This window comes from Mytilus galloprovincialis, chromosome 4 (assembly GCF_965363235.1).
Source record: "Mytilus galloprovincialis chromosome 4, xbMytGall1.hap1.1, whole genome shotgun sequence".
Lineage (NCBI taxonomy): Eukaryota > Metazoa > Mollusca > Bivalvia > Mytilida > Mytilidae > Mytilus > Mytilus galloprovincialis.
Genome location: NC_134841.1, coordinates 78,415,113 through 78,437,410, shown reverse-complemented (window position 1 = coordinate 78,437,410; position 22,298 = coordinate 78,415,113). Strand labels below are relative to the sequence as shown.

General features: G+C 31.4%; 1 protein-coding gene and 1 long non-coding RNA gene across 3 annotated transcripts in view; one reads left to right on the top strand and one right to left on the bottom strand.

Annotated features, from left to right (window-relative positions):
* Positions 1–22,298, bottom strand: part of LOC143073039 (cytosolic purine 5'-nucleotidase-like) — a 95,032-nt gene that overhangs the window by 24,422 nt on the left and 48,312 nt on the right. Inside the window, exons 6-7 of the mRNA XM_076248274.1 lie at positions 19,246–19,340; positions 1,480–1,537 (exon numbers count right to left, since the gene is read on the bottom strand). Coding sequence (XP_076104389.1) covers positions 1,480–1,537; positions 19,246–19,340 — 153 coding nt within the window. The remainder of the gene's footprint in view (positions 1–1,479; positions 1,538–19,245; positions 19,341–22,298) is intronic.
* Positions 1–22,298, top strand: part of LOC143073041 (uncharacterized) — a 38,932-nt gene that overhangs the window by 4,341 nt on the left and 12,293 nt on the right. Inside the window, exon 1 of one of the 2 annotated variants that reach the window (XR_012977380.1) lies at positions 705–856. The exons of the other annotated variant lie outside the window; for it this stretch is intronic. This is a non-coding gene — a long non-coding RNA (uncharacterized LOC143073041). Of the gene's footprint in view, positions 1–704; positions 857–22,298 lie in introns of those variants that run through there. 2 annotated transcript variants of the gene reach the window in all.

The following is a 22,298-nucleotide window of genomic DNA, read 5'->3' as shown; positions in this document are numbered from 1 at the left end:
ATTCAGGCTATCTGGACCTGGAGTTTGTATCCATTCAGGCTATCTGGACCAGGTTTTTGTATCAATTCAGGCTATGATAACCATGTGTTGTTTTTGTTTGTAAATCTATTCTATCAGAGGAATTTGGTGTTGTTGGTTGGTGAGATATTTTTGGTAATGCCTTTTATATACTTTGGCCTCTGGCCTCTGGCCTTTGTTAGTCTTGTATTATTTTAATTTTAGTTTCTTGTGTACAATTTGGAAATTAGTATGGCGTTCATTATCACTGGACTAGTATATATTTGTTCAGGGGCCAGCTGAAGGACGCCTCCGGGTGCGGGAATTTCTCGCTACATTGAAGACCTGTTGGTGACCCTCTGCTGTTGTTTTTTATTTGGTCGGGTTGTTGTCTCTTTGACACATTCCCCATTTCCATTCTCAATTTTATTTGAAAGTATAAATTATAAATCGTTTGGTGTTATTGGTTGCTCTTAGTATACACTGATCTTGATGGTAATCCTTAACCTTCAAATTATGTAGGACAAATAAAAACATGCATTCTAACCACAAGTAACATGAAAATAAAACACCTAAGAACAAGATGTTACATAACTGTTTTATTGTTTTCTAGATTGAGATAAAGTGAGAATTTCTGCAAAAATAATACAATTATCACCTAGAGACCAAATTATTTTGGAAATATGTTTAATAAATCAAAAATTAACAACAAACCACTGGGATGATAAATCCTATCATCTATTTCAACCCAATCCATTACCATTTAGAAACCATCAAATTTAATATGTTTGTAGATATAGATAAGACTATTATCTATTTTTGATGGATAGAGCTCCCATTGGGATTCCAGGATAAAGTAGTAAGCATTATCATATTATGATATAGCTGTTGTATTTTTGACATTTGATATTTTTTGTATTTAAAAAAATCTATTTTATGTATGTTTCAAATCTAAGCATTCACACTGATGTAATAGCTATTATGCAACTTCGTAACCAACTGAAGCACAAAATTCAAGACAGACTGTTTATGCTTTTATTATCCTTGTCACTGTACAAAGGTGCCTATGACATATTAAAAAAAACAGTCTATAAAAAAAAATTGAAGTTGATCTTTTTGAACTTTGAAATAGATTTTCATAGTTACAGGGTTGTGAAAGCACTGATCAATCACATGTTTTAGTATGTTGTTCTTCTGTACAATGATCTGAATGAACCTCAGCAATATCTCAATACTTCAATAAAAATACAGAACATGTATCAAATTTTTCAATGAAGAAGTACTGTTACTCATACTTTTTAAATGTTTTTGGTATTTTAGCCATATATTAAAAAAAGAATAAGATGTGGTTTAATTGCCAATGAGACAACTCTGTTGAAAAGACCAATAGACACAGAAATTAATAGCTTGATGTGCATAGATAACCCATAATCCACTCAGTTTTTACTTTTTAACCTGAAATGCACACTAAATCGTACTTACTTTTTAAAATCTTCATGGTTGGAAAAGAAATCTACTATACAGGCAAGTATATAAATACCTGAAAATACAGAGAAAAGATGGCATCAGTAATCTAATATTCTTAAAGAAAGTGAGCCATTGATATACCTGTACTGAGGAAACATCTACTATAGTAATGTGACCACAGAGGGCCCTGCTACGTGTCAATGAATAATTGAGATCTAATTCTCAAAACTCCTGTAAAATCTTATCAAAATGATGGTAAAATATTGTCAAAATGAGGGTACAATATGGTCAACTACACTTGATGTTAAACAATCTTATAACATATGAGAACTTTTTGTCCAACAATCTCAGAGGAGTTGTATTCACTAGGCGGCATTATTGTTGGTGGCAGAAGTATTGACTGAATACTACAGGCCTAGCTTCCACTGATTGATTATGGAGCCCCAAATCAATTAGGGAACTTTAAGCAGAAACATACACAGCACAAAGACCAATAAAGACTAAACTTTTTTTGTAATCAATCCCCCTGAATTTATGTTACTAATCCCCTTCTCCCCTTCAAACTCTAAGTTGGAAGATTTCTTTTTATTTAGATTAATTATACTACTACTTTTCTCTCTCTCCTGGACGAATAACAATCAACAACCAGAGTCCCAAAATAATATTTGAACTGAAAGAGTCTATAAACTGCTAAAATAATTTCACAATAAAGACTGTCTTTATTGTCTGAGAAAGGTAGATACTAACTACTGGTACTATCTACAAGTCAGATTTAATTATCCTTTTTTTAGAAATAAAGTAAGTGGCTTTCAACTTGTGGCATCAATTTACCTAATAAAGGTGATGAACTTGAGATATCTTTACCTGACATGCTGACAAACCTATCTCTACCACTTGACCAGAGGTCTAAAAACAACTGATACTGGGTTATATTGTCAAGGATAAAAATTCTGGTTAGTATCACATTTTACAATGCACTAATAAAAGTGCACACATTACATCAATATCATTTACTAAATTGTGTTTTCAACATAAAAAAATCTGGGTGTTGCTTTTCAATTTGCATTCCAATATATTTATTAGTAATGAAGCAAAAAATGGACTAAAAAAAAAAAAAAAATATGAAAATAAAAGAGTTGCAAAATCTATAAAGATAGCGAAAAAAATCCCAAAAAACTCATCTACATCTAACTAACCGAGTAATTATGTTCCATTCAAGAAACTTTTCTACCTGTCAGTCAGATTGTTACATTTTGTTTGTTTGACGTAAAAATATCAAAAGCGATGATCAGACTATTATAAACATAAGTCTATTTGCAGTGAATGATTTCCTGTATGGAGGCATGTATTCAATCTTAAACACTGACGTATGTTTGAGTTACACACCTTCTACAATTCAAATTGTTTGTTCTAAAGATGCAACCACTGCCAAAAAGGTAGAATTAAGGATGATTTTGTAGTAAACACCGAGGTCATATGACCTTTGACGTTGTACAATAACAGTACAAATCCATTCTGGAAAATATTATTTATAAACATTTATAATTAAACCTATCCTAGCTGCCTAAGAGGAAAGTATGTCTAACATATCTCTCCAATCAAATATTTCACCTTCTAAAAAACTCAGAGAGAGAGAGCAAAAATCTTTCTAAATTAATTAATAGTAAGCATACCAAACCTAAAACATGAATAAGTTGATATCTGATATGTTTTTAGTTAATTCTGTTTTTTTTTAAATATCAACTATGCATTGCACAAAAACAAGCCAAAACAAACCAAACCTTGTGATAATAGCCAACGTGAACTTATCAAATTAGTCCAGTTATCAACTTTAAATAAGAGTTAAACAAATGTCTACCAGCTCTGATACCTTGAATATAACACTGGAAAAACAAAAATGGCAGCACTCATTTGATATATATAATTCAATGAACAAAATATGATCCCAAAAACATTTAAGCTTTAAGTAATAATTCTAAGAAAATCATTCAAATTTTTTTTATTTTTTTTAAATTGTTCTTTAATTTTTTAGGGAATGGTGGCAAATCCCTGCTCCACCCCCTCTGATTCTATTTATCTTAAAATGAACAAAAATGTAATAAGGGTTTTATGATACACATTTTCATTGAAAAATGTTCTGATTACCACTTAAACTTTTCCTAACACAGAATCATAAGTAAATTACTTAAATTATGAGGCAACAACCTCAACAATCTGCGTCATCAAATTTTGAAGAAATTATTAAAATGATTTCCATCAATGCCAAATTGTTGTATAATCATTTTGGCAAAAGTAAATTTTTGATGAATAATTTCAAATTAATGCATTAGGGATGAATTGTGTGATGATAGGTTAGTAATCGTTGGCAGATAAAATACAAGATGGCTAATTTACTTTTGGCAGACGACAGTACTAACAAGGTTGTATATCTTTAAGGTTAATTAACACTTCACATTAGCTCTTGTCTAAAATCCACAAAATTGTCTCTTATCCAAATACTGAACATCACAGACTGGTGGGATCAATTATGAAAAGATTACAAAACATATGTGTTTGGGTCACTGTCTTGACCACAAATATGTAATCTTGTCAATATAAATATATCATTACCAAGAGTACATCTACATGCCAAGAAGTTAATGCAGAACAAAATGTGGCCATTGGAAAACAATTATGCATACTACCTGTCCAATTAATACTTGTATTTAGCTGCCAGATTCCAATCATTCTGATCATGTTCTGCTATTGAAGTAATAACATGGATTAGAATGCTTATTTCTATAAAGAATGGGGTGTATCTCTTGCTAGTATATATGACTTAAACCGAGCAATAGACATGGGTTTAGTCTACAAAAGACTCAACATTGTGCTTGATTCGAAACAGTTGCAGGCAAAAACAAATACAAAGAGCATAAAGAGCATAGAAAACCAAAAAGTTCCAAAAACTGTGCCAAATATGACTATTGCCAAACTATGACTAGGGGTAGAAAACCCTATATATTGAGAGTTTTTCAACACATTCTTTTTAAATAGTATATCTACAAAAAAGAATGTATCTATGACATTTTATATCAACACAGAAGTGCTAACTACTGGGTGTTTGTGATACCCTTGTGGACAAAATGTCTAACCACAGATGCATCAAACCAGTGGTTGAAAAGATTCATCAGAAATAATAGGCTTATAATATGCTATACCAGACATGTTTTGTCACACAAGACTCATTAATTATGCTCTAATCAAAAGTTTCTGGCAAAATCAAATATGAAGTTGAAGACAGTCTTCCAACTAAGCCCTTCAGAGTGAAAATTTCATATCTTCTCTCAATTATAAAATGGTTAAGTAGAGGTATAAATATGTCATCCACTACTGATTAGGGACAGATGATATTACATAAAACAGATGTTTAAAACAAAAACTGAGTGTAAATTTTTGATAAACCCTCAAGTAAAGAAATTACAAAGTAAAAAGTAAATATTCTGATTTAGTTTTACATCTACACATTACCTCATCAGATATTAAAAAGAAGAAGCACGAGTTTTGAATAATGTATTATTTTTCATAGTTTTATATGTTATATTTAAGCTTTGAATCTTTAATATGGTAAATTTCAGTAAATTTAAACAGCTTAATTAAGTTCATTACATATACATTAATTTGTTGTTACTAAAATACTATGAGAGCTCAGCCACACCCTCTTATTGCATGTATTGATAGATTGTCAAAAGATGTTGAGAAGAAAAAAAAAATATAAGAAGAACTAGTATCTCAATTGTTTGTAAAACAATTGAAAGGTCTTTCCTGTAAAAGTGATGTTTTCGTAATGTACTTTGTACGACCTTTCGTTTGATATACGACAAACATACCTTCTGAAACTTTTCGCTTTTTACACTTAATGACCTCATCCGCCTACATTTTTGAGATCGGAATTATAATATATGGAACAAAGTAAATTAGCTTTCATTTGATATGCTACAACACCATGTTCTAGAAAGTTTGATTTTTGCACTTAATTACCCTATCCAACTAATTTTTGAAGGTCGGGGAATTTGATATTTCAAATGTACACATCATGACCTTTCATTTGATATACAACAACCCTACCTTAAAAGAACATTTATTTTTTGCACTCAATGACCCCATCCAACCCATTTTTTAGAGACGTCAATTTTAAATTTGAAATGTACGCTTTATGTTCTTTCATTTGATATGCGACAACTTTACCATCAGAGAAATTTGAATGTTTGCACTAAATGACCCCACCCGTCCTCCTGGGATGAAAAAGGGGGTTTAAAATATTCATTTTTAAGTAGAGTTTATTTAGACCTTCAATTTGATATATCAGATGATCCCATTTGATAAAGTGCAAAAAATGATGCAATATCAACGATATAAATAGAAGTTATGAAACTTACAAAGTCAATGCAAAACATGAAAATTTCAAATTGAATTTTTGGCGTGTTTTTCCATGGAATGTTTTTGGTATTTGGTCAAACATAGAACTATGTTAACCTCTTCAATTTCTAAAACATTTTTTAAAAGAGGTATGCTCTTGTTGATTCAGAAATACATGCATCCGCTCGCAAAACTTCAAACTGCATTATCTCTACAACGACAATAGATATCTCAAATCTGTTAAATGATAAATGATCTACAGTTGAAGGACAACATTATAGAAAAAGAATTAGGACAATTTCAAAGTTCACCAAGGTCACAATTAATCATCAAATATATGATGCAATACCAAACTTTAGAACCGGTAGTCGTAGAGACATGGGACTATCACCATTCAACTCAGGACCACCTGACCTTTCAAATATCACAAGGTCAAGGTCATAGTATACTGTGAAGGTCAAGGTGAAATTTCATCATGACCTGACATTGACCTCAAATTGAAGGTCTTGAATTACTGATCATCTTTGCAGTTTATAGTAGGTTGATATCTGTTACCTTTAAAAAGATATACACAAAATACTATACTTTAAAGAATCATCCCGTTGTAACTTTTGAACAGACGGTCGGACCTTTAAGGGCTAATTATATAAAATGTAGAGCTCGTCGAGAGGAACATTTTATACGCTGTATGTATGCAGCAAACTCTTATCGTTTTCCTAATATGTAAGCTTGAAATTGCAGCGTAATTTTATTCTGCACTCGGTGACCTTTGACCTTGGGTGCATATTGAAGGTCACATGAATTAAAGATTATTGGTGAAGGTTCAAGGTCTCTATGACTTCCGGTTCTGAAAATAGAATTTTTCAAAAATTATTTATAATTTTTAAAGGGAAATAACTCCTTATAAGGGTTAATAACAAAATGATTGTACATGTTCATTAACATTGCCATCTGTTCCTGTACATGTTGCCGTTTTCAAATCGATTCTATGTCTTATACTTTTTGAGAAAAATGCAAAGGAAAGAAATTGTTTCAAGGGGATATAACTCTCATAGGGGACGATGAAATCCTATTCAGCCTCACATGGTAATACATCATGATAATATCTACATTTCGTCCAATTAAGTTCATGATATCTTTAAAACCAACGAGGGAGGGCCATGTTGAAAAAAATCAATAAAAGGGAGATAACTCATCAAAGGAATGATCAAATCCTTAACAGAGTCATTTGGTAATACACCTTGGTGAGGTCCAGCGATGGTCCATATTTGGTCTTAATAACTTCAACAGAAACAAGAAGCGGGCATGTCAAAAAAATGTTGGAAGAAAAAAAAGAAAAAACTAGTATCTCAATTGTTTGTAAAACAATTGAAAGGTCTTTCCTGTAAAAGTGATGTTTTCGTATTGTACTTTGTACGACCTTTCGTTTGATATACGACAAGCACACCTTCTGAAACTTTTCGCTTTTTACACTTAATGACCTCATCCGTCTACATTTTTGAGATCGGAATTATGATATATGGAACAGAGTAGATGAGCTTTCGTTTGATATGCGACAACACCATGTTCTTGAAAGTTTGATTTTTGCACTTAATAACCCTATCCAACAAATTTTTGGAGGTCGGGAATTTGATATTTCAAATGTACACATCATGACCTTTCATTTGATATACAACAACCCTACCTTAAAAGAACATTTATTTTTTGCACTCAATGACCCCATCCAACCCATTTTTGGGAGACGTCAATTTGAAATTTGAAATGTTCGCTTTATGTTCTTTCATTTGATATGCGACAACCTTACCATCTGAGAAATTTGAATGTTTGCACTAAATGACCCCACCCGTCCCCCTGGGATAAAAAGGGGGTTTAAATTTTTCATTTTTAAGTAGAGTTTATTAAGACCTTCAATTTGATATATCAGATGACCCCATTTGACAAAGTGCAAATAATGATGCAATATCAACGATATAAATAGAAGTTATGAAACTTACAAAGTCAATGCAAAACTTGAAAATTTCAAATTGATTTTTTGGTGTTTTTTTCCATGGAATGTTTTTGGTATTTGGTCAAACATATAACTATGTCAACCTCTTCAATTTCTAAAACATTTTAAGTGGTAAGCTCTTGATGATTCAGAAATACATGCCTCCGCTCGAAAAACTTCAAACTGCATTATCTCTAAAACGACAATAGATATCTCAAACCTGTTAAATGATAAATGATCTACAGTTGAAGGACAACATTATAGAAAAAGAATTGGGACAATTTCAAAGTTCACCAAGGTCACAATTAATCATCAAATATATGATGCAATATCAAACTTGAGAACCGGAAGTCGTAGAGACATGGGACTATCACTATTCAACTCATGACCACTTGACCTTTCAAATATCACAAGGTCAAGGTCATAGTATAATGTGAAGGTCAAGGTGAAATTTCATCATGACCTGACATTGACCTCAAATTGAAGGTCTTGAATTACTGATCATCTTTGCAGTTTATAGTAGATTGATATCTGTTACCTTTAAAAAGATATACACAAAATACTATACTTTTAAGAATCATCCCGTTGTAACTTTTGAACAGACGGTCGGACACTTTTGAGCTCAATGTATAAAATGTAGAGCTCATCGAGAGGAAATTTTATAAGCTGTAAGTATGCAGCAAACTCTTATCGTTTTCTTAATATGAAAGCTTGAAATTGCAGCGTAATTTTTTTTTGCACTTGGTGACCTTTGACCTTGGGTGCAAGTTAAAGGTCACATGAACTTAAGATTATTGGTGTAGGTCCCAAGTCTTTACGACTTCCGGTTCTCGAGATACAATTTTTCAAAAATTGTGTATATTTTTTCAAGGGAAATAACTCCTTATAAGGGTTAACAACAAATTGATTGTATATGATTATTAACATTGCCGTCTGGTCTTGTACATGTTGCCGTTTTCAAATCTATTCTATCTTGAATACTTTTCGCGAAAAATGTAAAAGAAAGAAATTGCTTCAAGGGGACATAACTCTCATAGGGTTTGATGAAATCCTTAGCAGCCTCATTTGGTAACACATCATGATGAGATCTAACTATTGTCCAAATAAGGTCATGATATCCTTAAAAACAACGAGGGGGGGTCATGTCGAAAAAAAACAATAAAAGGGAGATAACTTCTAAAGGGGATGATGAAATCCTACACAGCTTCATCTGGTAATACTTCATGATAAGGTCTATCGATGGTCCATATTTGGTCTTGATAACTCCAACAGAAAAAAAACGAGGGGAGGCCATGTCAAACAAATGCTGGATGAAAAAAAAAAAAAAAAAAAAAAAAAAAAACAGGAGAAAAACTAGTATCTCAATTGTTTGTAAAACAATTGAAAGGTCTTTCCTGTAAAAATGATGTTTTCGTAATGTGCTTTGTACGACCTTTCGTTTGATATACGACAAGCATACATTTACCTTCTGAAACTTTTCGTTTTTTTTACACTTAATGACTCCATCCGCCTACATTTTCGAGATAGAAAGTATGATATAGGTAATGTAGACTTGATGATCTTTCATTTGATATGCGACAACGCCATGTTCTAGAAGTTTGATTTTTGCACTTAATAACCCCATCCAACTAATTTTTGGAGGTCAGGAATTTGAAATGTACGCTTTATGTTCTTTCATTTGATATGCGACAACCTTACCATCTGAGAAATTTGAATTTTTGCACTAAACGACCCCACCCTTCCCCCTGGGATGAAAAGGGGGTTTAAAATTTTCATTTTTGAGTAGAGTTTATTGAGACCTTCAATTTGATACATCAAATGACCTCATTTGACAAAGTGCCAAAAATGATGCAATATCAACTATATAAATAGAACTTATGAAACTCACAAAGTCTATGCAAAACCGGAAATTTTCAAATTGATTTTTTGGTGTTTTTTTCCATGGAATGTTTTTGGTATTTGGTCAAACATATAACTATGTTAACCTCTTCAATTTCTAAAACATTTTAAGTGGTAAGCTGTTGTCGATTCCTAAATACATGCTCCTGCTCGCAAAATTTCAAACTGCATTATCTTGCAAACGTCAATAGATATCTCAAATCTGTTAAATGGTAAATGATCTACAGTTAAAGGACAACATTATAAAAAAAGAATTGGGACAATTTCAAAGTTCACCAAGGTCACAATTAATCATCAAATATATGATGCAATACCAAACTTGAGAACCAGAAGTCATAGAGACATGCGACTACCACCATTCACCTCAGGACCACTTGACCTTTCAAATATCACAAGGTCAAGGTCATAGTATACTGTGAAGGTCAAGGTGAAATTTCATCATGACTTGACATTGACCTCAAATTGACGGTCTTGAATTACTGATCATCTTTGCAGTTTATAGTAGGTTGATATCTGTTACCTTTAAGAAGATATACACAAAATAATATACTTTTAAGAATCATCCCGTTGTAACTTTTGAACAGACAGTCGGACATTTTTGGACTTATCGTATAAAATGTAGAGCTGGTCGAGAGGAACAATTTATACGCTGTATGTATGCAGCAAAGTCTTATCGTTTTCCTAAGATGTAAGCTTGAAATTGCAGCGTAATTTTTTTTGCACTCAGTGACCTTTGACCTTGACGGCATATTCAAGGTCACATGAATTAAAGATTATTGGTGAAGGACCCACGTCTCTACGACTTCTGGTTCTCGAAATACAATTTTTCTAAAATTATGTACAATTTTTCAAGGGGAATTACTCCTTATAAGGGTTAATAACAAAATGATTGTACATGTTCATTAACATTGCCATTTTTTCCTGTACATGTTGCCGTTTTCAAATCGATTCTATCTCTTATACTTTTTGAGAAAAACGCAAAGGAAAGAAATTGTTTCAAGGGGATATAACTCTCATAGGGGACGATGAAATCCTATTCAGCCTCACATGGTTATACATCTTGATGAGATCTACATTATGTCCAATCAAGGTCATGATATCTTTAAAACCAACGAGGGGGGGCAATGTTGAAAAAAATCAATAAAAGGGAGATAACTCCTAAAGGGGATGATGAAATCCTTAACAGGGTCATTTGGTAATACATCTTGGTGAGGTCTAGCTATGGTCCATTTTTGGTCTTTATAACTTCAACAGAAACAAGAGGCGGGCATGTCAAAAAAATGTTGGAAGAAAAAAAAGAAAAAGAAAAAACGGAAGAAAAACAATAAGGTCTTTCCTTTGTAGAGGAAAGACCTTAAAAAACATTAGAAAAACAATAAGGTCTTTCCCATGTAGGGGAAAGACCTTAAAAAAAACATTAGAAAAACAATAAGGTCTTTCCCATGTAGGGGAAAGACCTTAAAAAAAAACATTAGAAAAACAATAAGGTCTTTCCCATGTAGGGGAAAGACCTTAAACAATTAGGTCTTTTCTCATCTAGGGGATATATTTATAGATCCCATTGATACTAAATGATACCTCAATATTTTTATGGTAGGGGTGTGCCATTCTGGCCTAAAAAATGTATCAATTTTAATATACATGTAACATAACATTCAGCACCTATAGTCAGGAGCAGATCCAGAACTTTTTGTAAAATGGGGGGGGGGCTCCGACTGACCTAATAGGGGGCCACTCTAGTCATCAGTGATTCCCTAAATAATGAACCAAATTTTTCCCATGAAAAAAAGGGGGGGGGGACATTTGGAACTTATTCTGAAGGTGAACATATTAATTCATATATTAGTTTAATTTAGTATATTATAATTTTAAGATTCTGAATAGCATATTCTTATATGAAATGAAGACCATACATACCCCAAATCAATATATAGTTATCAAACGTAATTGCATTTTTATATAGTATGTTATAAAAAGGAGGGTCATTTTTATATAAAACCTCTCAAAAAAGGGGGAGGCAGTATCGTGTATTTTTACTTTTAATCCATTTACTAGTATGCAACAATTACCACTTGTGGATCAGGATAAAATAACATGTGCTTCCTGTCATCTAACAAATTTTAATTGGAGTGACAGTTTAATTTGAAATTATGGTGTTTTTCTAAGTGGTGCAGATGATAAGCCCAACATCATTTTGATGTGATTTCTCGGGCTTAGTTGTAAGACTGAAGAGTATTGAAAACATAAAAATTAAACAAAGTTAAGCTGATTATGTAAGGCCGTCTAATATCTAGAAAAAAACTTAAAATTTAACATTTTATGAGCAGTTGAATTACAAAAAAATGGAACATATCAGTGATGTTTCATGTTAATAAAACTGTTTGACTACTGGGTTGATGATACCCTTTAGGACTTTTAAAACATGTTCGATAAAAATCATCAGAGATACCAAGAGGACTGGTGTACTTGTGGATGAAACATGGTTGGTATAACTAATAAGAGATACCTAGAGAACTGGCACACTTTTGTCTACAAGAATAATGTGTAGATCACATAATGATAAGTTTTATAGTGTATTTAGAAACAATTACTTATAAGAGATGTGTAAAGAGCATCTCCCTAATGAAAACGTACAGTTTAAGCACTGCATATTCTTTAGTAATGAAAATTGACATCAAAACATAATAAATGACTTAATCATTGATGTAAATATTATCAGTAATTAGTAAAACCATGTATACTACACTTAAAAGCCAACTTTATGATTCTTTCGACGCATGAAGTCATTTATCTTTTAAACCTTTTGAGTAACAAAAATAACTCTGCTGTAGATAAACTCCTGCTTAACAGTCTAGAAGAAGCTGCATTCACAAGGTGTCATTGTGTAATTACCCGTAGTCCAAAAAAGTCCTGTTATACGGGTAAAAATGTTAAAAGTCCCATTCTTTTAGAAAAAAATATGAAATCAAAATGATGGTACAGAATTTTCAACACAATATGATGAAAAATAATCCAAGTATGAAAGTTTTTTTAAAATGCCCCCTGAGTACTGTTGTGTTTTGAAAGAGCATATAATTTGTTATAAAGAACAAAACTGAAGAACAGTAAAAGTGCCACTACTTGAGACAAACTTAAGTTGGAGAAAGGAAACCAAAAAAAATTCCTCAATTTTTAAAGGGAAATAACTCTAAGAAGGGTAAAAGTGACCCCACCAAAATTCAAACTTGATCTGTGTTTTGTGGTAATATTAGCATTGTGTATAAGTTCATAATATATGGTTAAGGCTAACTAAAGTCATAGAAGGGAAACTAACTTTAGGACGTGGCGAGGGCATAAAAAAGTTAGAATAGGTCATTTGGGCTTAAAACGAATGACTGTTGACATCACAACTGCAGTCAGAATCTTCAACATGTATGTGATTGTGAGTTAATTTTGTTTTTTGTAAATATATGAAGATCACATACTTACATTTTTAAGATTTCTTTTTTTTTAAATTCTAATGATAAGGTTGTGGACAAACTATAAACTGGAATTCGCTTGTATCTTGTATTATCGCTATTTTCTGCATTTTTCCTTTGATCTTTTTTTGTGATAAATTTTCATATCATGCTACTCGCTTGAAATGGAAAATTATCGCTAGAAACTAAGCAGGCACGTGGCGTTGCTAATGAAATTGACATAAAATTGACAACGTCGTCATAGGTAAAATAGCGATAAACAAATTATCATTGGTCATCTCAACTCGATTGCCTTTCTCGCTTGAGCCGAGACCCATCCCGGCTCAAGCGAGAAAATCAATTTCTTTGAGATGATCAACAATAATCTATAACTACGCTTCACTCTATGAACAAAGTGTAGTAGTAAGTCGGAAACCAGCTAAGACAAACTAATGTCCAAACCTTTCCACATAATATTTTTGTGGGGAGAGTAAGTTAACTGAACTAAATGATCATGTCTTGAATGGAATAATTATAAGGTTTTTTGAGTGCAGGCACATTAACATGATTTTTTTCAGTTTACATGATCTTTTAACAGCACTAATTACTTCAATGCTTTAAAAGTCATAATTATCAAAATCAAAAAAGGGTGTGAAAAACTATTTCAATTCATAAATAATGGAGGAAAGAAAATCCCTAGAAGATCAAAGGAAAAATTCATAATTAATTAGAATTCTAAGAAAGTTGTGTGTATATTTATCCTGTCTGAATAATTAATATTTGTTCAAGCTGTAAATTGTTAGCATACTTTCTCAATCAAAAATCGCTTTTTATTGCATCACTAAGAATCACTCTTCCACAAAACAATAAACAATATAAATGAACAATTACAATAGGAGAAGGTAATTAATCATTTTGTTTTTCAATTAATTACGGGAAACATAATCAATGTGTGTTTTAATTAATATGGCTCAATACAGGAGGTAATATTTCAATGAAAAATTCTTCAATGTCATCTGTGACGTGAATTAAAATAAAAATCGTGACAACACTGTCTTCTTGTAGAGTAGATACAGTGATTTTCCAAATTCAGACATATAAGCCCACTAGAAAGTTGACTTTGATATTTTTTGGGGGTTGAAAAGGAATGCAAATTAACCATACCACATTAGTTTTATTTTAAACTACTACTGTCATAAAAAGCTGTAGTTAAAAGAACACTTTATACCTCACAATTTTAAAGTGATTTGTTCCACTACTATTGGTTTGAGCAATCTTGATGAAGAGTAATCTCAAAACTTGCTTAAAATACAACAAAAAAGGGCATTTCTGATTTAAACTTGACAAAATCACAATCTAACAGACAAGCTACACATAAAACCAGATGCTCCGCAGGGCGTAGCTTTATACGACCGCAGAGGTTGAACCCTGAACGGTTGGGGCAAGTATGGACACAACATTCAAGCTGGATTCAGCTCTAAATTTGGATTGTGATTAAATAGTTGACACAGCATAGGTTTCTGACACAGAATGAATGCGTTCTAATGAACTTAAAATTTTTGTTTTCTCTTAGAGCAATTCACTATGCTGTTGAATATTAATCCTCTCAAAAAAATGTTTGAAGAAATTTTCTTTTTTATTTATGAAATTCAAATGAGAAAAATTGAACCCAATTTTTTTAATCACATCCCCCTTTCCCTTATTCCAAAACTAATCTCAATTAAAATTTCTAATGGAGTTTGCAACAATAACTACTCATTTAAATACATCATAAAATATTAAGATGTAAAAAAACTGCTTGTTATCACTGAATGGTAAAGATTATTTTAATTTATCAGTTGGTAGTAAAAAGTGAATATACATTATATATTGTATATAACAAAGATTTAAGTTGATTCTGGACAAAGAAAGATAACTCCAATTAAAAAAAAAATCTTGCTATTGCACAATATTTTGCAATTAGATATTTCTTGCTTACTATTCTGGACAAAGAAAGATAACTCTAATTAAAAAAAAATTTGCTATTTCACAATATTGTGCAATTAGATATTTCTTGCCATTGTGCAATACTGTGCAATTGAAAAGACTTGCTATTGCACAATACTTAATATAATAATTTTAGATCCTGATTTGGACCAACTTGAAAACTGGGCCCATAATAAAAAATCTAAGTACATTTTTGGATTCAGCATATCAAAGAACCCCAAGATTTCAATTTTTGTTAAAATCAGACTAAGTTTAATTTTGGACCCTTTGGACTTTAGTGTAGACCAATTTGAAAACAGGACCAAAAATGAAGAATCTACATACACAGTTAGATTTGGTATATCAAAGAACCCCATTTATTCAATTTTTGATGAAATCAAACAAAGTTTAATTTTGGACCCCGATTTGGACCAACTTGAAAACTGGGCCAATAATCAAGAATCTAAGTACATTTTTAGATTCAGCATATCAAAGAACCTAACTGATTCATTTTTTGTCAAAATCAAACTACTGTGGATTCATTAATATTCGTTGGATATCAATTTTCGTGGATTTCGTTGGTACATGGAAACCACGAATTTAAATATTCAACGAATTGCAAATTTTCTAAAGGAATCTTTGCAGACTTTGCCAAAACCACGAAATTAAATATCCATGAATATACAAGTTTTTCTTAAACCACGAAAAATTGGTATCCACGAAAATAAATGAATCAACAGTAAGTTTAATTTTGGACCCTTTGGACCTTAATGTAGACCAATTTGAAAACAGGACCAAAAGTTAAGAATCTACATACACAGTCATGACAGTTAGATTCGGCATATGAAAGAACCCCAATTATTCAATTTTGATGAAATCAAACAAAGTTTAATTTTGGACCCTTTGGGCCCCTTATTCTGTTGGGACCAAAACTCCCAAAATCAATACCAACCTTCCTTTTATGGTCATAAACCTTGTGTTTAAATTTCATAGATTTCTATTTACTTATACTAACGTTATGGTGCGAAAACCAAGAAAAATGCTTATTTGGGTCCCTTTTTGGCCCCTAATTCCTAAACTGTTGGGACCTAAACTCCCAAAATCAATACCAACCTTCCTTTTGTAGTCATTAACATTGTGTTTAAATTTCATTGATTTCTATTTACTTAAACTAAAGTTATTGTGCGAAAACCAAGAATAATGCTTATTTGGGCCCTTTTTTGGCCCCTAATTCCTAAACTGTTGAAACCAAAACTCCCAAAATCAATCCCAACCGTTCTTTTGTGGTCATAAACCTTGTGTCAAAATTTCATAGATTTCTATTAACTTAAACTAAAGTTATAGTGCGAAAACCAAGAAAATGCTTATTTGGGCCCTTTTTGGCCCCTAATTCCTAAAATGTTGGGACCAAAACTCCCAAAATCAATACCAACCTTCCTTTTGTGGTCATAAACCTTGTGTTAAAATTTCATAGATTTCCATTCACTTTTACTAAAGTTAGAGTGCGAAAACTAAAAGTATTCGGACGACGACGACAACAACGCAGACGACGACGCCAACGTGATAGCAATATACGACGAAAAATTTTTCAAATTTTGCGGTCGTATAAAAATGAAGTAATGGCTCTTCCCTGACTTTAACAATACATTTTAAACACGGACATATGCTTGTGTAAATTTCAGAGTTATCTACCTTTGTATGATTTTTACAGTGCATTCTAATGAATTTACATCTCCTATTCATTTTGCTACAGAAAAGAATAATATAAAATAAACATATATAAGGAATGTATCACTTATTCCTCTAAAATTAAAATGAAATGGGACAGTATTTGAAAAAAAATACAGCTTTAATTTTAAGAAATATTTGAATATTGTTTTTTTTATGTAAAAGTTCACATTTGACTGTAAGTAAAGATTTTTAAACAGTATTTTTTTCTGCATTTTGGCCAGATTGTTGTCTCTTTGACACATTCCCCGTTTCTATTCTCAATTTTAAACTAGCAAAAAATAGTTGTTATCATTTGCATGTAATGCTATGACTGGAAAAGTTATTCACTGTATATTCACTGTTATCTCTGCAAACTCCAACTCAAGGTTTCTTTTGACACTACAACTGTACAAGACTTCTGACTATCTGTATAGGCCTTTTAGTAAGTTGCACTTCAATGCTCCCAAAAAAAATCAGCATTTCAGACTTCAGACAGTCTACCTTAATTATCATATGCATTTTTATGCATATGTTTATTCTTAAACATTTATATTTTACCTATTTATGAAAGATGACAAGTAATTGCTTTGATGGACAAGTTATTAAAATTATTATTTTGATAATTGAATTTTCGCCCATCAGAGAAGTCATTAACAACATTGTTTCCTGGCTATTTATGTAGCATTGGTGTATTTATAATGAGTTTATTAACATATTAACCCTCAAATAGATGACAGCTCTCTGACATAAAGTGACAGTCAATTGAGACGTATTAGGGTTCATTTTTTATCCTTATCCATCTTGAAACAAATATACAAAGTCTAGAGGAATTTCGATATGCTAAAAATGACTATGATCACTATCCATAACACATTTTTACTTAAGAATTGAATGCCTTTTTATGATCTACCGGTATGTTCAAAACATATACAGTACACATAACCTGTATCTAAATGTTGCCTTGCAGAAAGCAAAGAACACTGTTTCATTCATGACTTGCAATAATCAATTAATGTTTGGCATTTGTCTCTTTTTTATCATTTAGTAACACCTATCAGATTGTACAAAACTATACATTTTCTTATGGTTTTATACCCAGAAATCTACACAAATGGTATCTGAACAAACTGTTCACACATATACTGAGTTTTTTTCCATAATAACCATGATACACGTATACTGATGATTATGGAGTAATGTCTAACATCCAAAACAAATCTCTTGCACTTGAGGAAAGCATGCTACCATGAAACTAATGAGGGCGGTTAACAACTTCATTATGTTATTTTGGACTAAAGCCCTCCAAACTTCTTGGAACCTGTGTTACATTCTTACAATCTGGTAAAAAAAGAGGGTGTAAAATAAATTGCTTCTCAAGACAGGCATGGGCAACTAAAGACCTTTTTTCCGTGTGAACTAAAAAGGTTTTTATAGACATGTAAGTTTTCAACATGAACAAAAGTTTTAACACAATACAACTTATAGCTTTGATCAATGGACTAAAGGTGTCTACATGATAAATTGGTAATACATATTTCTATAATCTGGGAGGTGTAATTTAGATAAATTATAACACTATATCAACTTAAATAACAAATGTGCATATGTATCAAAGTGGGAAAAGTACATTAGAAAAACAATGATAAAATGATACATCTCAACTTCAATCGTGTCCCATAAATTTTTATTTAGCCTCATAAAATACTATTTTTATTTGGTCTACTTATACTGAAAAAATGTCTTGGTTTGCATAATAATGTTTTTTTTTGTATTCAGAGTGCAATGTGCTAAGCCTTACTCATTTAATTAAAATTTAACAGATATCAGATCTTTCAGGTAGATGAAAAGACATTACATAAATAACATATAACAAAGAACAAGTCTTCATATACTTACCTGAAACTAGACAGCCTCATATTTTAAAATGACCATTTAATGAACACAAGATTTATTTAAAGAGAAAAAAAAAAGAAGATAAAATACTCTAACTGATTATAAGTACAAAGTTAGAGCCTTTGGACCAGGTAAAGTAACTACAGCTATGATAACAATTTGTTTGGTTATCTTAAAAAACAAAGTTCAGTAGAAAAAGCAACATGACAGACCAGCACTTTATAAACCTAAATCAAGTTAAATATTTTTCTAGGACATCTCAAGTTTGTTTTCTTAAAGCTCAGTGTCTTGTAGCACAACAATTTCATTGGTCCATGGTGCCATATTTATAACCATGGTGCTATATGAATATATCTTATATTGAAGTGTAATAAATGTGGTACTATATTTAGGAAATCAGTGCTATTTCAAGTCACATGGTGCTATTTAAAAATATTGAAGCTTAACTATTTTAGATTGTTCATTCCATGTATAATAACAGAAACTGTATGTTACCTGGTAGTTCATACAAGGTGTTGAATATTCTGAACCTATTAGGGTCATCCTCTCTGTTCACAAACTTGTTAGGGTAGATTTTGTGGATTTCATGTCTGAAAGAACAAAAAATGTTATTCATCAGTTCACAGATTTGACAAATTAACTTAATTTAATTATATTACAAAATATAAATAATATGGTCTAACAAGCTTAATTTGGTCACCAAAACCATGAAAATACAAAGGGAAAGATATACCTCAATGTCTTTTTGAACTCTTTTAAAAAACTAAACTACTACAAGAGGAATTGTGGCTTATCATTACCCAAATGAAGGATAACTTATAACAGCCCTGTTTCATGTTTATTAATTCTCTGTTTTTTTATTGACAAAAAGCAACTAATTTGCCTGTAGTGTAACAGTAGTCAACACATTATTTTCAAGCTTTTTTTTTTTTTATCACAATTTTATTTTAATTTTATTTTTTTACAAATTATTTGGGTAATACCAAGGATTTATATAATCTTTCTATATAAATCCTTTGTAATACAAAGAAATCATTGTAAAACTCACAAAAAAACAAACAAGAGGATTTGTTTTTATGAAGCATCTTATAGCATGGCACCATAGAATTTATCAAGTTACATAAACCTCATTTAAATCAAAGTCACATTTTAATTAAGTTTAGTCTGTTTCAATTTTCCACCTTGCTACCTTCTAATCAAAATTTGTTATTATTAAATGATAGAAACCTTATAATGTTTACTGAAGACTTAACCATTTAAAAGTCTGCAAAATTGGAAAGTAATTTTACACATTTGCTTTCATGCTTGTCCTGCCAAATGCATCATTTATTTAAGATGCAAAAAAAATTATTAATGCTAAAAGAAACTGAAGGCATCTGTCTACTTTTATGAAACGATATGCTGTCTAAGAGTGCATTTTAAATTTTGCATATGCCATGATTAAATTATTTTCACTTGCATGACGCATGACCTAAACTGCTGTTTTCTATATTTCACGGAACATAGAGAAAAGGCTACTGGACTTTTCTTAGCACCTTCATAATTACCAGCGTGTAGGTTTGAGATGATTGTTAATTTCACTGATTAACGATGATGTTGTGAATTGCATCTGTTAAAATTGAATCATTTTCACCACAACAAATCATGCCTTCGCTCATTAAAAAGCTTGAAGGATTGTCTGCTTCTATAATGTCTAAAAAAATCTAAATTTATTTTAACTTTACATCTTTAATATACTAAATCCTAAGTGCAAAGAACTAACTTTTGTTTAAACTGTTACAGACTTGTTGGAAGCATTTATCTTAACTACTTAGTTAGGAATATTCCACCTTTCCCTTATTAATTCTAAGTTCCTTTTTAAGCATTTCCTGAGGAGGGACAGGACCTTTTTCGGGACATCAGGATCAAGTGTTTTTCAGCTTAGGATTTCAGGATTGACCCTTTTGGATCCGGGGTTTGTTTTTTTTCAAATTTCGGGATGTCGGGATTTAATTTTTTTTTAAACCTCAGGATTTCATGTTTTTAAGCACTGGATTTCGGGATCAGGACCCCCTCCCCCCCCTTTTTGCATGCTACAGCTCTAAAACAACATTTTAAATCCTTTTCATCCTATTACACATAAACTGATATGTAAAGTGTTTAACCTTGCTAATGGTAAGAACAATATTAAGTTGTTTTTCTAATCTCTGTATCTACCAAAAATTGTTCATGCCTCCCCATACACATTTATGGACACTATACGAAAAATGTTGTCAATGCATTGTATAAAGTAGTTGTGTCTGAACCAGAGCATCCAAACAAAATCTGAGGCAGCCATACATTTTTTTAAGTCTAATTTTTATAAATAGACTTTGTAACTAAAGGCATTGAAGCCAATTAAGGTTATAATTGGGGAATCAATGGCAAAAAATGGGATCACCACACATGAAAATTGTTACTTAGTACTTTTTAAAATCAAAACTAGTGGAGTGTATAGGTCAAACTACCAAAAATAGTAAAACTACTGAAGACACCACTATTTTTAAAAAATCAAGGTTAAAAACTTATTTCTGATCAAATTCATGAGTTATGGTGAAGTCATTCATTAAATCATACAAATTCTAAAAAGTTTTTTATACCAGTTTAGACAATAATATATCTAAATGATTAAAAGGTCAAATAACGTCTTCATCAATTCATAAACTGACATCTTAATTCCCTATTATAAAATGGAGCCAGAGTGCCCACATTATATATTTTAAAAATGATTTACTTTGAAATATCAGAAGAGGTTATGAAAATTAAGTTATTGTGTTAAGATTAATAGTGTGTGGATCCATTTTTATCCAATTTCAGTACACACAATAGGACCGTAATGGACCTTAATGATACATGATTATTTTCCTTTTTTTAAAAGTTCCCATGCTGATCTCCCATTTATAATTTAAATGTATTCCACAATAATAAATATTTTTTTTAAAGTTATGGTACATTGGATATAGTAGCCATTGTGATAAGTAGGGAAAGAAAAGGTAATAAAAAATTCTTCAATTACATGTCAACTTAGAGAAATGGACATGGTGTCTACATGGTCAAATAACCGAAACTCACAGCAAAGTGACATCTATTGTCATAGTACCACTAAAAGTAAAAATTGACTAACAACAAGGTCACCTTTGTTTTATTATCTGGAGATATCACCTTTTTGTTATGGTTGCCTAATTTGCTAATAATGAATTTCCTCTAACTAATAAGGTTGCTATATTTAAATTAATGAAAGTTGTTTGATGTGGCAGACACTTGTAATTAAAAACATCCGGTAATCTTTTCATTTACAGGGTACAATTATCTTAAGACAATAAACAATTTTTCCTTTCCAAAACAATAAAATTTGTAGTTTTAATCATTTTGGAAAACCTGAGTATTCCTCAACAAATGTATTTATCTTAAAGGGTTATAGGGATAAGCCCCTGATATATAACATGACATTGACTAAAAAAACTAATATTAATGAATTTCTTATATTATTCTTATTTCTGATGCATTTGATATTTGTCATTGGTCAACCT